This window comes from Micromys minutus, assembly GCF_963924665.1.
Source record: "Micromys minutus genome assembly, chromosome: 1".
Taxonomy (NCBI): Eukaryota; Metazoa; Chordata; class Mammalia; order Rodentia; family Muridae; genus Micromys; species Micromys minutus.
Window position 1 is genome coordinate 336,585 of NC_137969.1, and position 17,392 is coordinate 353,976.

General features: G+C 34.8%; 1 protein-coding gene across 1 annotated transcript in view; it reads left to right on the top strand.

Moving 5' to 3' along the window:
• Positions 1-17,392, top strand: part of ARAP2 (ArfGAP with RhoGAP domain, ankyrin repeat and PH domain 2) — a gene marked incomplete at both ends in the record, with an annotated part of 211,369 nt that overhangs the window by 108,206 nt on the left and 85,771 nt on the right. The window contains 4 exons of the mRNA XM_080913098.1: positions 189-333; positions 6,448-6,550; positions 7,210-7,408; positions 7,580-7,643. Coding sequence (XP_080769224.1) covers positions 189-333; positions 6,448-6,550; positions 7,210-7,408; positions 7,580-7,643 — 511 coding nt within the window. The remainder of the gene's footprint in view (positions 1-188; positions 334-6,447; positions 6,551-7,209; positions 7,409-7,579; positions 7,644-17,392) is intronic.

Sequence of the window (17,392 nt, forward strand, 5' to 3'; positions counted from 1 at the left end):
ACAGTTAGATGATTGTATTTTTCAAAGCACAAGTATATCAACTTTACATTTTATAAGGTAGGTAGTTTGTTCCTTATCTAAAATAGGGAATTTGTCAAGTTTTTTTATTTGAATGCAGTCATGATGTAAAAAAAAAAAAAAAAAAAAAAAAAAACTCTGCTTTCTATTTGCTTTGTTTTAAATTCTAGAAACCAATAAAAAATGGTGTGTTTTGGAAGGTGGCTTTTTGAGTTACTATGAGAATGACAGGTGCACCACACCTAATGGTACCATTAACATCAGCGAAGTTATCTGCCTGGCTGTTCATAAAGAGGACGTCTATCTGAATACTGGGTAGGTGAAATGTTGAGCAACTGTCTGGGAGAAGAAAGGGGTTGGTAGTCACTGTAACAGATAATGAGGATTTAGTCATCTTTCATCTTTTTCCATTGCTTATGTTCTATTTTTCAAGCTAGTTTGTTTTATTTGAAATCTCCACAGGAAAATCTTTAAAAAGTACTTAATAGCACAGCATTCCATTGTTGATCACTGGAGTACTTCTCTTTCTATGATTAATTTAAGTAGTGGACTAAAATAAAAAAAAATATATGTGTTTAAAGGGCATCATATAATAAAACAGATGAGAGATGAGAATGTTTTCTAATTTTTGGCTTATATAAGAATAAATAAAATATCAAGTTCTTTAGGGGACCATTTTCCCATTGAGCTATACTCTCAACCCTCAGAGACAGTAAAGAGCAAACTCAAAGAAAATTTCATGATTATTTGAGTACTTTCATGGTTGAAAAATATTTGAAATTCAAAAATTAAGAATTGTCCAGCTGCATCTTGACAGGTAGGCAGGCCAACCCACACACAGGTCCCTGTGAGCTTGGGAGAGTGGCAGGAACACATTGCATTCTAAGAAGAAGGATCCACAGGAGAGACAGGTTTCACACAGAGACAACAAGATCACCTATAATCACATATAACAAGATGGTAAGAGGAAAGAGAAAGAATCTAAGCAATGGAAACAAAGAGAACCTGGCAACATCAGAACTCAGCTCTCCCACCAAAGCAAGTAGTGGATTGAAAATGAAACAGAAAAACAAGATTAAGACTTGAAATCATATTCCATGATGATGATGGAGATCTTGGAGAAGCACATAAATAACACCCTTAATTACTGGAGAACCAGGAAAAATCACTCAAAGAACTACAGGAAAACTCAACCAAACATATAAAGGAATTGAAAATGGAAATAGAAACAATAAATAAAAGACAAAAAGAGATAACCCTAGAAATGTAAAACCTAAAAAATAAATCAGGAGTCACAGATGCAAGTATCACCAACACACTGCAAGCAATACAAGAGATGATCTCAGGGGTGAAAGACAACATAAAAATCATAGACAAAACAGTCAGAAAAGATGCAAAAACAAAAAAGCTCCTAACCCAAAATTTTTAGGAGATCTAGGACACAATGAGAAGACCAAACCTAAGGATAATAGGTCTAGAAAAGGGGGAAGAATTTCAACTAAAAGGCACAGTAAATATCTTCAACAAAATTATAGAAGAAACCTTTCCTGCCCTAAAAAATGAGAGGACCATGAACATACAGGAAGCCTAAAGAACTCCAAATAAATTGGACCAGAAAAGAAACTCCTCCCTACACAGAATAGTCAAACCACTGTATATTTGAAACAAAGAATACTAAAAGCTGTAAGGGAAAAAGGACAAGTAACATATAAAGGCGGAACAATCAGAATTACACCAGACTTCTCAACAGAGACTATGAAAGTTAGAAGATCCTAGACAGTTTTCATACAGACTCTAAGAAAACACAAATGCCAGTCCAGGTTACTATATCCAGCAAAACTCTCAATCACAATATGTGGTGAAACCAATATATTCCAGGACAAAACCAAATTTACACAATATTTGTCCACAAATGCAGCCTACAAAGGATGATAAATGGAAAAATCCAACACAAGGAAAAAAAAAAACTACACCCAAGGAAAATATATATCACGCAAGGAAACCAAAAGAAGAAAAGCACACAAACATAAGACTACTCTAACAACCAAAATAACAGGAAACAAAAATCACTAATACATAATTTCTCTTAACATCATTGGACTCAATTCTCCCAATAAAAAGGCATAGACTATTAGACTGGATAAATAAGCAGGATCCAACATTTTGCTACATACATGAAACTTATCACAGAGACTGAGACAGACACCACATCAGAGTAAAAGGCTGGGAAAAAAAAAAACCTTCCAAGCAAATGGTCTCATGAAACAAGCTGGAGTAGCCATTCTAATATCAAAAAATATATAGATTTTCACTCAAAGGATATCAAAAAAGATAAGGAAGGACACTTTTTTACTCATCACAGGAAAAAATTTATCAGATTGAACTCTCCATCTTGAACATCTATATTCCAAATATAAGGACACCTATATTTATAAAAGAAATTCTACTAACGTTCAAAACATATATTACATCACACACAATAATAGTGGGAGACATCAACACTCCTCACTCATCAATGGACAGATCATGGAGACAGAAACTGAACAAAGACACAGCAAAACTAGCAGAGATTATGAACCAACTGGAATTAACAGACATCTACAGAATATTATATCCAAAAAAGAATATACTTCATTCTCAGCACCTCACAATATCTCTTCCAAAATTGACCATATAGTCAGTCACAAAACAGGCCTCAACAGATATAAGAATATTGAAACACACCCATGCATCCTAGGAGATCACCATGGACTAAGGCTGGTCTTTAATAACAACAAAAACAACAAAAAGCTCACATACACATGGAAGCTGAACAATGCTCTGAACAATGATACCTTGGTCAAGGGAGAAATAAACAAATCAAAGATTTTTTTTGAATTTAACAACAGTGATGCCACTAAATATCCAAATTATGGGATTCAATGAAAACAGTGCTGAGAGGAAAAAGCATAGCTCTGAATGCCTCCAAAAAGAAACTGGAGAGAGCATACACTAGCATCTTGACAGCCCAGCAGAAATCTCTAGAACAAAAAGAAGCAGATACACCCAAGAGGAATAGACAGCAGGAAATAATCAACCTCAGAGCAGAAATCAACCAGGAAGAAACAAAAAGAACCATACAAAGAATCAACAAAAGCAGGAATTGATTCTTTGAGAAAATTAACAAGATCGATAAAACCTTAGCCAGACTAACAAGAGGGCAAAGAGAGTGTATCCAAATTAACAAAATCAGAAATGAAAGGGGAAACATAACAATAGAAACAGAGGAAATTGAAGATATCATCAGGTTCTACTACAAAAGCCTACTCAACAAAGCTGGAAAATCTAGAGGAAATGGATAAATTTCTAGACAGATACCAGATACCAAAGTTAAATCAGGATCAGATAAACCATCTAAACAATCCCATAACATTTAAAGAAATAGAAGCAGTCATCAAAAGCCCCCCCCCCCCCAAAAAAAACCCAGGACAAGTTGGATTCAGTGCAGAATTCTATAAGACATTTATTGACGACCTTATACCAATACTCTACAAACTATTCCACAAAATAGAGTCAGAAGGAGTGCTACCCAACTCATTCTTTGAAGCCATAATAACTCTCCTTCTTAAACCACAGGAAGACCCTACAAGGAAAGAGAACTTCAGACCAATATCCCTTACGAACATTGATGTAAAAATACTCAATAAAATTATTTTAATCCCACTCCAACAACATATCAAAATGATGATTCACCATGATTAAGTAGGTTTCATCCCTGTGATTCAAGCTTGCTTTAATGTACCCAAATCCAACAAAGTAATCCACCATATAAACAAACACAAAGGAAAAAAAAACAAAAAAAACAAAAAAACAAAAAAAACATGATCATCTCATTAGGTGCCAAGAAAACATTTGACAAAACGCAGCACCCCTTCATGTTGAAAGTCTTGGAAAGAATAGGAATTCAAGTCCCATACCTAAACATATTAAAAGCAGTATACAAGCAAGCCAATAGCCAATATCAAACTAAATTGTGAGAAACTTGAAGCAATCCCACTAAAATCAGGGACTGGACAAGGCTGCCCACTCTCCTCCTGCCTATTTAACATAGTACTGGAAGTCCTGGCTAGAACATTTAGACACAAAAGTAAATCAAAGGGACACAAATCAGAAAGGAAGAAGTCAAAACATCACTATTTGCAGATGACATGATGGTATATTTAAGAAACCCCAAAAATTTTACCAGAGAACTCTTACAGCTGATAAACATCTTTAGCAAAGTGGCTGTGTATAAAATTAACTCACACAAATCAGTAGCCTTCCTCTACTCAAAGGACAATCATGCTGAGAAAGAAAGTAGAGAAAAGATACCCTTCACAGTAGCCACAAACAACATAAAATACCTTGGTGTGATCCTAACCAAGCAAGTGAAGGACCTTTATGACAAGAACTTTAAATAACTGAAGAAGGAAACTGAAGAAATTTTCATCATATGGAAAGACAAACGGCAGCCTACAGATTGGGAAAGGATCTTTCCGATTTCTACATCTGTTAGAGGGCTAGTATCCAATATACACAAAAAACTCAGAAAGCTAGACTATAGAGAATTCAGTAATCCTAATAAAAATGGAGTACAGAGCTAAAGAATGAATTCTCATCAGAGGAAAATCAAATGGCTGAGAAGCACCTAAAGAAATGCTCAACATCCCTAGTCATCAGGGAAATGCAAATCTAAATCAACCCTGAGATTCCACCTCACACCCACTAGAATGGCTATGATCAAACACTCAGATAACAGCAATGCTGGCAAAGATGCAGAGAAAGAGGAGCACTCCTCCACTGTTAGTGGGGTTGTAATCTGGTACAACCACTCTGTAAAATAGTCTGGCAGTTCCACAGAAAATTAAACAGTACTACCTGAAAATCCAGCCATTCCACTTTTGGGCATATACCCCAAATATGTTCCAACCTATATCAAGGATACATCTCAACCATGTTTATAGCAGCCTTATTTATAATAACCAAGAGCTGGAAAGAACCCAGATGTCCATCAACAGATGAATGAACACAGAAAATGTGGTGCATCTACACAGTAGAATAGTACTCAGCTATTAAAAACAATGACTTCATGAAATTCTTAGGCAAATGGATGAAACTAGAGACTATAATCCTGAGTGAGGTAACCCACTCAAGAAAGAACACACATGGTATGTACTTACTGATAAGTGGGTACTAGCCTCAGTGAGCTCAGAATACTCAATACCCAAGAAACAATTTACAGACATTATTAAGCTCAAAAAGAAGGAAGGCCAAAATTGGGAGCCCTCAGTCTTTCTTAAGAGAAGAGACTAAAACTCTTATGGGAGGAAATGCAAGATTAAATAAAGAAACAGGAATTGAAGAAAATATCATTCAGAAGCCACCTCACTGGGGGATCCACCACATATGCAATCACCAAATCCAAGCCCTGTAGCTGGTCCCAGAAAGTACTTATTTGCAGGAACTAGACAGAGATGTCCCCTCAGGGACTATGCTAGAGTCATATAGATACAGGTGAACATATTTTCATCTAACCATTGGTCTAAACTTGGATATCCCAATGAGGTTGCTAAAGAAAGGACCTAAGGAGCTGAAAGGGGTTGCAACCTCATGGGAAGATAACAACATTATCAACCATCCAAACCCTCCAAAACTTCCATGGAGTAAAACACCAACATCTGTGAGCACTTTGAGAGACATATTGATACAGTTGCATATGTAGCTGAAGATAGCAGTGTCTGACATCAGTATGAGAAGAGGCTTTTGTTCCAGAGAGGGCAGGTTTTCCCATTGTAGGGGAATAACAAGGCAGTTGGGTGGAAAGGGAGGATAAGAAGGGAGTGAACCTTTGTGAAAGCAACTGCAGGGGATAGAGGATGGGGGTGGGGCAGTGTAAAGGGATAACATCTCAAATGTAAATACAGAGTATCTAATAAAAAAGAAAGAAAAAATTAGGAATAATTTATATAATGTTTTTTACTTATTTAAAAACTTCTTTGAACCCGAGATATTTTTAGGATCAGCCTTGGAGTTACTGATTTAAAATACCTTACTTTTTATTTTATAGCATAGTTAATGAGAATGTATGAACAGTAATATAAAACAGTTTTACAAATAGTGATTTTAGTAATTTTTATGATAGAGATATGCAACAATCTCATTTGTATTAAATTATATAAACTATTATTATTATTATTATTATTATTATTATTATTATTATTATTATTATTATTACATACTAACCAGGATAGTTTACTTGAGTCATAGTTGAGCATGCTATTTTTCTATTGAATATTTGTGAATGTTACATAAACTGAATATCACTTAATTTTTTTCTTTTTCCCTTTAAAATTGCACATCATATTTATTTATTCTGTGTGGTGTAGTATTTTTTATTTGTGCTTGCTGTAGGCCCATCTTTGTCTTCGAAATCTATTTACCTTCAGAACGTGTCTTTTTGTTTGGAGCTGAGACATCTCAGATTCAGCGAAAATGGACAGAGACAATAGCCAAGGTATTTAAATTTCATATTTGATAAGTCTAGGAATGATCCTTAATTTGTGATCTATGTATAAGGTTCATAGCTCCAAGAACATGTTAATTACAATTCTAGGATGAAAAATTTTCATACTGTCAATGTTGGCCATCAAGGAAGGTTAAAAACAGATTTTCTAGGGCCTGAAACAGACAAGAAATCCATGTACCACATTGGCAAATATTATTCTTGGAAGCTAATTCTATTTTTTTTTATGATTAAAGTAGTCTTCCTATTGTAAAGACATTTTTTTTTTTTTCTCCTGTGCCTTCTCATGGGTATGTTACTTCGCCAAGTACATGAGAAAGAAATTAAAAGACTCAGCCAGGAGTCAAAAGAAGCACATACCTCATGGAAGTTCAGAAGCTGAACTTCTAAAAGATTCCACAAATTAAGAAAGAAAATTCTTACTTCCTATACATACTACCAAAGTGCAGTATATGGTGTTGCTGCTTGAAAATATGTATTACATGTTTGCTTTAAGTCTCATAGCATTTTTAACTATTTATTTTGATTTTGTCATTTAATTGAAGTGTTTAGGAAACAAAGATAATTTTCTAGTTTCCTTCTATCTATAGCTAGGAAAGTACTTTCCTATTATCACTGTCTTTCTTACTTTTCTGTATTTGTTTTAACAGCGTTTTGTTCCCTTTGTTGCTGAAAACTTAACAGAAGCTGACTATGATCTGATTGGTCAACTCTTCTACAAAGATTGCCATGCCCTGGACCAGTGGAGAAAAGGCTGGTTTGCTATGGACAAGTCTAGCTTGTGTTTTTGCCTTCAAACACAAGAAGCTCAGGAAGAGAGGATGCATCTAAGAAGACTGCAGGAGCTAAGTAAGGACCCTGCCAAACACTTGTTGTTGGGATACACCTCCTAACTGCATGTGGGAACAGCAGCTTCACCTGGAATTTGGAAGACTTATCCCCAGATTTATGACTAAATTGTAACTGCATATTTATGCATATGGTAACATTAAAAGAATCTTTATCCTTTTGTCTCTCCAGCAATCAGCACAATGGTTCAAAATGGAGAGAAAGTTGATGTGTTACTCTTGGTGGAGAAAGGGAGGTCAGTATATTTTGTCTTCATATTTTATTTTATTTTTATTTTTCAGAAGTAAGGGAGTATAGTATTTGGGTTAAGTTCTTAAGGGGAAAGACATTATCTTAAACATTGAGAAACTATTATTTATATAAACTGTTTTAGGCTTTCACCTGGACAGGTTATAACAACAACAGCAAAAAAAAAAAAAAAAAAAAACTTACAATTTTCATGTCTTATGACAAAGTAGCATGATTGATCTTTATGTGCTCCTATAGGCCTGAGACATTCTCATTTATGTGATAGAGTTTGATGATTGTGTGTGTAATTTGGATTCCTTGAAATTCTTTAGTTTTTCAAGAACTATTAATTGAACATCCACCATGCATCAGGATGGATTGACCTGTTGGAGATAAAGTGATGAAAAAATAGACAGGTTCCTTGACATCATAAAGCATGCCCTCATAAAGGATGCACTGTATTGAGGAGAATTGAACAACAACAGAACCCCAAACACTCACAAACAAAAGCATGTGCCTTATTACTGTCTGTCGATTATTAATCATCTGAAGAGAAATAATGAATGACTCAGATGGAAAGGGAACAATATTCTGTACTAGTGAGGGTGAGAGCACAGATATTATGGATGAAATAAATGTGTCCTATGCTATAGCAGATCAAATACTATGCTCTAAGCATGCAGATAGTGATAGTTGAAGACCCTGTTAAAAGGCTAAGCTTAGTATGCTTAGGGGGTTCTGCAGCTCATGGAGGCAGAAGTTTCAAGGATGAGAAAATGGGAAAAATTATTATATATATATGTATACACACACACACACACACACACACACACACACACACACACACACACATATATATATATATATATATATATATATCTTTACGGACTGATCATATAGCAACTTGCATGTCATTTTATAAAAATTTTTTTTTCTATTAGAAGCACAGTTATAAGCAACTCAAACTGAAAAATGGACTCCTGGTGAAGTACTCTGGCAGCCAGGATTCATCTTTAGTGTTCAATTTGAGTTTTATCACAGGGTCAAGTAAGAGATTGGTTATCTGAGACTCTCAGTGTTGAGAGGTGGTTGGATGTATCAAGAAAGAATGATATGCTGTTAAAATAGATTGTTGTTCTACAGAATTTTGAAATACCCTAATTATAGCACTATTTCTGAGATAACAATATATACCAAATAAAGATGAGACTTTAGTATGATTAGAATAATTGATGAAAAAATTATCTCTGGAAATAGTAACGTGGAGATATTTGTTATAGAGCAAGATTAAAGTAAGAACTATGGAAGTTAAACAAAATGTGCTGATACATGCATAGCTAATTCATTTTCCTTGACTCTCCAAAAAAAGGTACCAAACATAGACCATTTAAAAATGACTGTATTTCCCATATATGTGGTTTGTCCTCAAGTAAGGACAAACTTTAAAGATATCTAGAAGAAAATGAGATTATAGAGGTAGGATATTTGTTATAGAAGGTAGTGTAAGCACAGTTTCTTTTATGATGTTCTGGGCTTCTATATGGATGAAAAGAGACCAGAAAAGGGTGGGATTAAAGATTAAAAGGAGCAGGCTGAAGAATGATGTGGAATATTGAGCTCACTTTCACTGATATATGGATGCTGCTTTTTGAGCAGGACATAAAGGTGAGTCCTAGGATTTTAGTCTGGGTGATTACAGACAGAGTGTGCACTTACTCGGCCATCCCATATTTGGTGTGTTAATTATGGGCATGGCTATTAAAAAGGTGTTTCAATGCTGTGCTAGAATAAGAGAATTATATCACATTGTGTACTTTTCACCTCCTTTGGTCAGTTAGACATTTGGTAAAGGACTATAAGCTAATGTAGAGTTTGGATACCTGGTAAAATTGTTGCTTCAGAAAGAAAACAACTTCCAATTACTTGCAATTATGATATGTAGAGATAGCATGAAAAAGCCAGGGTCAGAGGAACAAACTAGCTGCAAGTCTTAATCTTTAGTTTTTTTTTTCTCTTGTTGTTATTTTGTTTTGTTTTTGTTTTTTGTCATTAACAGCTTCAGAGACATTAATCTTAAATAATTTTAATGAACTAATTTTCCATATTTCCCATTCTTGTCTATACTTGGTTAAATTGTATATATTCACTTTACATATATATATATATATATATATATATATATATATATATATAATTTCTTTTGTGAGGAGACATTTATTTCATTTTGTAACTCTCAGATCATATACTATGGGTTGAGGAAATCAAGGACAAATCCTGGAGGCTGAAAGTGAAACAGAGACCAAGGAGAAGCACTGATTACTTTCTTATTCCCCATGGCTGGCTTGTTCTGTTCTATTATACATCCTAGGATCATGTGCACAGGAGGTGACACCACCCATAATGGGTTGTACCATCCCACACTAATCATTAGTTAAGAAAATGTCCTATAGATTTGTCCACAAGCAATCTGGGTAAAATAATTCTGTAAATTAAGGTCTTAACAGGAAAATAGAAAAAGAATTCCCTGAACTGAAAAACTTCATAAATTGATAATCACCCACAACTTATGGTCCATATTTAAATATACAGTTTTATCTTCCTAATAGTTTTCTCTATATGCATAGCATGGGTGTGTTTAGAGAGAGGAGTATTGTGATAATATTTTCCATACACAGTGAGCTAGTTTGCTCTGGAAATCTCTAAGCAGAAGGTATACCAGATGGCTTTCCTTTAATGTGTATTCCTTGTGTTCTTTAAAAATTACTATTTTGAAAAATAAAGCTTTTGTGATCACACTTAAGGGTTTCTGGTGTGCTAGCTGATGCTATTACTGGGACATAGAATCTGTGTTCATTGCAATGTCTTGTTGGAACCTACATGCACACTTGTCAAAGACACCTATTATTGAGCCTTTGTTGAAAGCTTTTGGCTATATTAAACAAAATAACTAACTCAGCTCTGTAATCAGAAACAAGAATGAAGGTGGTATGTTTAGTGTGTATTGTTTTCAGTCCTCTGGATAGTACATTGTGCTTCATGGCTCCCAAGACTGACTGCATTTCGGTGTTAACTGCAAATCCAAGACATAATGAACCTAATGCTGGGAAAGAAACATCATGCCAATATTTTCGACAATTTTGAAACTTCATGCTTTGCTTAATTTGGGAGATTAGCACCCTAAATTTACGGTCCTTATTTTCTATTAAATTATTCTGTATGTTCTTCCTTTCCCCCCTGGAATTGTGTTTTATTGGAGAGGTGGTGTTTGTGATCCTCCTGAGGCTAAATTATCTTAAAGTGGTTTCTAAATTGTGCATGTAATTGCTAATTAAACAGTAGCCCATTGCCCACAATATTGACTTTTCTGCTTTTGAAATATTTGTGACTTAATTCTGAACAATGAGTTCATCTGAATTTTGCCAGAGGAAAAAACATTCTTTTCTCTCATCACACCTACAGATTTCTTTTTAATTTTAAAAAGGGACTATTCTATTATAGTTTTAAGTGATTTTATGGATTTTGAATATATGTTGTACCTTTCAACAATTTTCTTTCATTCAGAAGCATTCTCCATATACCATCATAAAAAATCATAGAGAAAATCTGGGTGTAATGGTTCATGACTCTACTCCCAGTACTTGAAAGGATAAGGAAGGAGGATTGCAGTAAATTTGAGGCCAGACTGGGCTACAGAGTAAGATCCTATCTCTCAAAGCATAAATAGATTAATACATATATTAATAAATAAATAGTTGAGAAAACTGTAGAAAGTAATGAGACTGTCTTTTTTTGGTATATGTGAACAGGATAATCTCCCCTCCAAGGGAAAAGCATGTTTGACAAAATCTTGACTTCTGGTAGAAACACAGTGAGAGACCTGAGAGAGCAAAGTTTTACAGAGTTAGACACTGTGAGGTTATAGAGAGATCTTGTGTGAAATAGGAACAGATGCAGCTCTAGTAGGACTTAGCCTTGAGAACCTGCAGACCAAATATGTGCCAGTGGCTTGGGAAGATAGGCAGATGGCATATTGCATTTCTAGCTAAAGTATTTCATAAGATTTAAAAGACCTTTTCAAGAATGCAGAGAACATTTTTTAAAGAACATTTTAAAAGTTATTGTTAAATGAGAGGATGTGGGGATGCATTTTGCAGTCAGCCAAATACCAGCAAAGCTTTGAGCAGACTTGTAACAAAGTTTCCTCTCACATTGCACTTATAAGTGTTTGTCTGATAGTGTAAGAGATGAGGGTGGGAAGCTACTTTTATCATTCTTGAGGAATCATATGGCTTGAGGCTGTTCACTGAGCTTTGCTCTAGAAGAAGCAATCTATTTATAATAATATTTCTTCATTCATTATTCTTGTTGTTGTTACCTCTGTAGCTGCATAGTCTCTTAATAGTAGATTTTTTTTGTTTTTTGTTTTGTTTTTTGGGGTTTTTTTTTGTATTTTTTGTTTTTGTTATATTTTTCACTAAAATTCTATTTCTGTGTCCCAATTTCTTATGTAGAGGAGTCAAGATAAAGTCTCTAAATGGAGATGTTAGACTGCTAAATGCAGTGTGCTAGACACCTGCTTCTGGCATCGTGGAAGCACTCATGTGGCACATGCTTTTCTTCTTTAAATATCTAGAAAACTCTAAAAAACAGTGGAAGGAACTGTTTTCAGATTTAATAACAGTTGGTGTTTCTGGAATGTGATTGTAGAGAATTTTAAGAGGCCTTGAATTTTTCTGACACATAGGGCCCAATTGGAAACTCAGGTACAGTGTCAGATTTCCAAAGAGAAATCCCATAAACCTGGATTCATGGGTGTGTCAATGAAAGGGGTATTCTTTCCTTGGAAATTAATTTGCAATGTGGACATCTAAGAGGTTGGGAAAAAACATCTCCTGGAATTTCACCAATCAAATAACGTTTGAATTGTACAGTGTTCAGCAGTAGATTCTGTTCAAACTCTTATCCATCTTGGTTAGAATGATGTGTTACATTATGCAGGACATTAAGGATCCACAAAAGAAAGTTGCTGAGTATGATGCCTAACTCAGCCTGAGGCTAAAGCATACTAGACTTATACTTTAGACTTAAAATAGATCCTCAGGGGCTTGTGGCTTCACATATGCTCTAGTTCTCTGCATTAAACAAGAAAGTGAAGTGAAAACCTTCATTATTATTTTCTGTGTGAAGGCTTTACAATATCACTTTAAAAACTCTGTATTCATGTTATTTAAGTTTTAGGTAAAATTAATCATAATTATGAATGTTACCAAAAGTTCATAGATATAGCAAAAAAAGTAAAAGAGAATGTAATCAGAAAAGACTATAAAAGTAATTCTAGTATTATAAATATAATCTGAGATGTCAAAGAAAACATACACATAATTACAAATATGTTTAATGCGGAGGGGGATAATGAAGTCATTTTTGGAAATGAGGTTTCAGTTGAGCACAGTTCAGTATTGAACTGCCATTCTTTTTTTTTTTTTTTTTTTTTTTTTTGTCTTTTTAAATTGAACAACTTTATTTTTAAAAAACAAAATAAATGTACAGATTTTAAGCATTTTTGCATAAAACTATATGAATACATTTTTGTCAGTACTTGATTTTTTTAAAAGGCTTGATAGTATGCATTAAAATCTTACTAGTTACAATGAGCATAAAGTACATGTAAAACAAGATGTAACCTGGAAATAGTCAGTTTTCTTGACGTGTAAAGATTAAGCATAATTGTTTTTCATTTTCTTTTTCATATAGTCTGTGAGGTGTTTCTGAGGTGTTCAGAGTTTTCTGGGGTTAGTATCCAATTATCAGTGACTGCATATTATGTCTGTTCTTTTGTGACTGGGTTATCTCACTCAGGATGATATTCTCTAGATGCATCCATTTTTCTTAAGAATTTCATAAAGTCATTGTTTCTGATAGCTGAGTATATTCTATTGTGTAAATATACCACAAATTATGTATCCATTCATCTACTGAAGGACATCTGAGTTCTTTCTAGCGTCTGGCTATTATAAATAGGGCTGCTATGAACATTGTGGTGCATGCTTCTTTGATGTATGTTGGAGTTTCTCTGGGGTATATGCCCAGAAGTGGAATAACTGAGTCTTCAGGTAGTACAATGTCCAGTTTACTGAGAAACCGCTAGACTGATTTTCAAAATGATTGTACCAGTTTACAACCCCACCATCAGTGGAGAAGTTTTCCTCTTTCTCCACATCCTCACCAGCATCTGCTGTCATCTGAATTTTTGTTCTTAGCTATTCTAGTGGTTGTGAGGTGGAATCTCAGTGTTGTTTTGATTTGCATTTCCCTGATGGCTAATGGTGTGGAGCACTTCTTAGTTGCTTCTCAGCCATTCAGTATTCCTCAATTGAGATAATTTGGTTTAGCTCTGTACTCCATTTTTAATAGGGTTGTTTGATTCTCTGGAGTCGAACTTCCTGAGTTCTGTGTATATATTGGATATTTGACCTCTAAGATGTAGGATAGGTAAAGATCTTTTTCCAATCATTTGGATGGCATTTTGTTTTCTTGCCAGTGTCTTTAGCCTTACAGAAACTTTGCAGTCTCATTGAGTCCCATTTGTCCATATATGACCTTAGAGCATGAGCCACTGGTGTTCTGTTCAGGAAATTTTCTCCTGTGCCTGTGTGTTCTTGGGTTTTCCCTATTTTCTCTTCTAATAATTTCAGTGTACCTGGTTCAATGTGGAGATCTTTGATCCACTTGTACTTGAGCTTTGTACAAGGAGATAAGAAAGGGTCTATTTTCATTCTTTTGCATGCTGAGTGCCAGTTGGACGAAACAATTTGTTGAAGAGGCTGGCCTTTTTCCATTGAATGTTTCCAGCTACTTTGTCAAAAATCAAGTGACCATATATGTGAGGGTTCATTTCTGGATCTTCTATTCTATTCCATTTTTCCATGTGCCTATCTCTGTAGCAGTACTATGCAGTTTTTCCGAGCAATTGCCTTGTAACATAGCCTGAGGTCAGGGATAGTGATTCCCACATGTTTTTCCTTGTTGTTGAGGAACTATTTCACTATTGTAGGTCTTTTGTTATTCCAGATAAAATTGCACAATGCTCTTTCCAACTCTATGAACAATTGTGTTGGAATTTTGATTGGGATTGCATTGAATCTGTAGATTGCTTTTGGTAAGATGGCCATTTTTACAATGTTGATCCTAACAATCCATGAGCATGGGAGATCTTTCCATTTTCTGAGATTTTCCTTGATTTCCTTCTTTAGAGGTTTGAAGTTCTTGTCATACAGGTCTTTCACATGCTTAGTTAGAGTCACACCAAGCTATTTCATATTTTTTGTGACTATTGTGAATGGTATCTTTTCGCTAATTTATTTCTCCGAATATTTGTCCTTTGAGTAGAGGAAGGCTATTGATTTGTTTGAGTTAATTTTATATCCAGCCACTTTACTGAACTTGTTTATCAGCTGTAGGAGTTCTCTGGTGGTAGTTGTGGGGTCGCTTAAGTACACTATCATGTCATGTTCAAATAGTGATGTTTTTACTTCTTCCTTTCCAATTTGTATTTTTTTGTTTTCCTTTTGCTGTCTAATTGCTCAGGCCAGGATTTCCAGTACTGTGTTGAATACGTAGGGGGAGAGTGGGCAGCCTTTTTGAGTCCCTAATTTTAGTGGGGTTGCTTCAAGTTTCCCACATTTATGTTTGATGTTGGCTTTTGGTTTGCTGTATATTGCTGTTATTATGTTTAGGTATGGGCCTTGATTTCCTGTTCTTTCCAAGACACGATGGAGTGTTGAATTTTGTCAAATGATTTCTCTGCATCTAGTGAGATGAACATGTAGTTTTTTTCTTTGAGTTTGTTTATATGGTGGATTACAGTGATGGATTTGCTTATATCAATCCATCCCTGCATCCCAGGGATGAAGCATACTTGATCATGGTGAATGATTGTTTTGACATGCTCTTGGATTCGGTTTGCAAGGATTTTGTTGAGTATTTTTGCATTAATGTTCATAAGTGAGATTGGTCTGAAGTTCTCTTTCTTTGTAGGCTCTTTTTATGGTTCAGGAACGATGTTATTGTAGCCTCAAAAATGAGTTAGGTAGTGTTCATTTGATTAATTTTGTGTAATTGTTTGGAGAGTATTGATATTATGTCGTCAATAAAAGTCTGATAAAATACCCCACTGAACCCATATGAACCTGGCCTTTTTTTGGTTGGAAAACCTTTGTTGATTGCTTCTATTTCTTTAGGTGTTATGGGATTATTTAGATGGTTTACCTGGTCCTTGTTTAACTTTAATATCTGGTATCTGTCTAGGAATTCATCCATTTGCACCATATTTTCCAGCTTTGTTAAGTATAGGGTTTTGTAGTATGATCTGATGGTTTCTTGAATTTCCTCAGTTTCAGTTGTTATTTCTCCACTTTCCTTTCTGATTTTGTTAATATGGATACTCTCTCTTTGCCCTGTAGTTAGTCTGGCTAAGGGTTTATCAATGTTGTTAATTTTCTCAAAGAACCAGGTCTTGGTTCTGGTAATTCTTTGAATAGTTCTTTTGGTTTCTATTTGGTCTGTTTCTGCCTTTGTTTGATTATTTATTGCCTTCTATTCCGCTTGGGTGTATCTGCTTCCTTTTGTTCTAGAGCTTTCAGCTGTACTGTCAAGTTGCTGATGTATGCTGCCTCCTGTTTATTTTTGGAAGCACTCAGTGCTACGAGTTTTCCTCTCAGTACTGCTTTCATTGCATCCCATAGGTTTGGGTTTGTTGTGTTTTCATTTTCATTGAATTCTAGAAAATCCTTAATTTCTTTCTTTATTTCTTCTTTGACCCTGCTATTGTTTAAGAGAGCATTATTTAGTTTCTATGTATATATGAGCTTTTAGTTTACTTTGTTTTTATTAAAGACCAGCATTAGACCATGGTGATCTGAAAGGATGCATGGGAGTATTTCACTCTTCCTATATCTATTGAGTCTCCTTTTGTGACCAATTATGTGGTCAGTTTTTGAGAAGGTGCTGAGAAGAAGGTGTATTCTTTTGTTTAATGATGATATGTTCTGTAGATATCTATTAATTCCAGTTAGTTCATTACCTCTTCTAGTTTTACAGTGTCCTTTTTCAGTTTCTGTTTCTATGATCTGTCTATTGGTGAGAGTAGGGTATTAAAGTCTCCCACTATTATTGTGTGGGGTGCAATGAATTTTTTGAGCTTTAATAGTGTTTTTCTCATGAATATGGTTGCTTTTTTATTTGGAGCATATATGTTAAAGATTGAGAGTTCCTCCTGACAAATTTCTCCTGTAATGAGTAAGAAGTTTCCTTCTTTATCTTTTTTGATAACTTTTGGTTGAAAATATGCTTTATTCATTATTAGAATGGCCACTCCAGCCTGCTTCTTGTGGCTGTTTGCTGGGAAGTTTTTTTCCTAGCATTTTACTCTGAGATAGTGTCTGTCTTTGTCTATGAGATGAGTTTCCTGTATGCAGCAAAATGCTGGGTTTTGTTTTTTGATCCAGTCTATATTGTTTTATTGGGGAATTGAGTCCATTTATTTTAACAGATATCAAGGAATAGTGGTTGCTTTTTCCTGCTGTTTTTGCTTTTGGAGGTTGAATTGTGTCTATATGTCTTTCTTCTTTTGATTTTCTTGCTTAGAAGTTTTCTTGTTTTTATTAGGATGTAGTTCCCCTCGTTGTAATCGGTTTTCCACCTATAGTTTGTTGTAGTGTTGGGTTTGTTGTCAGATATTGTGTAAATTTAGTTTTG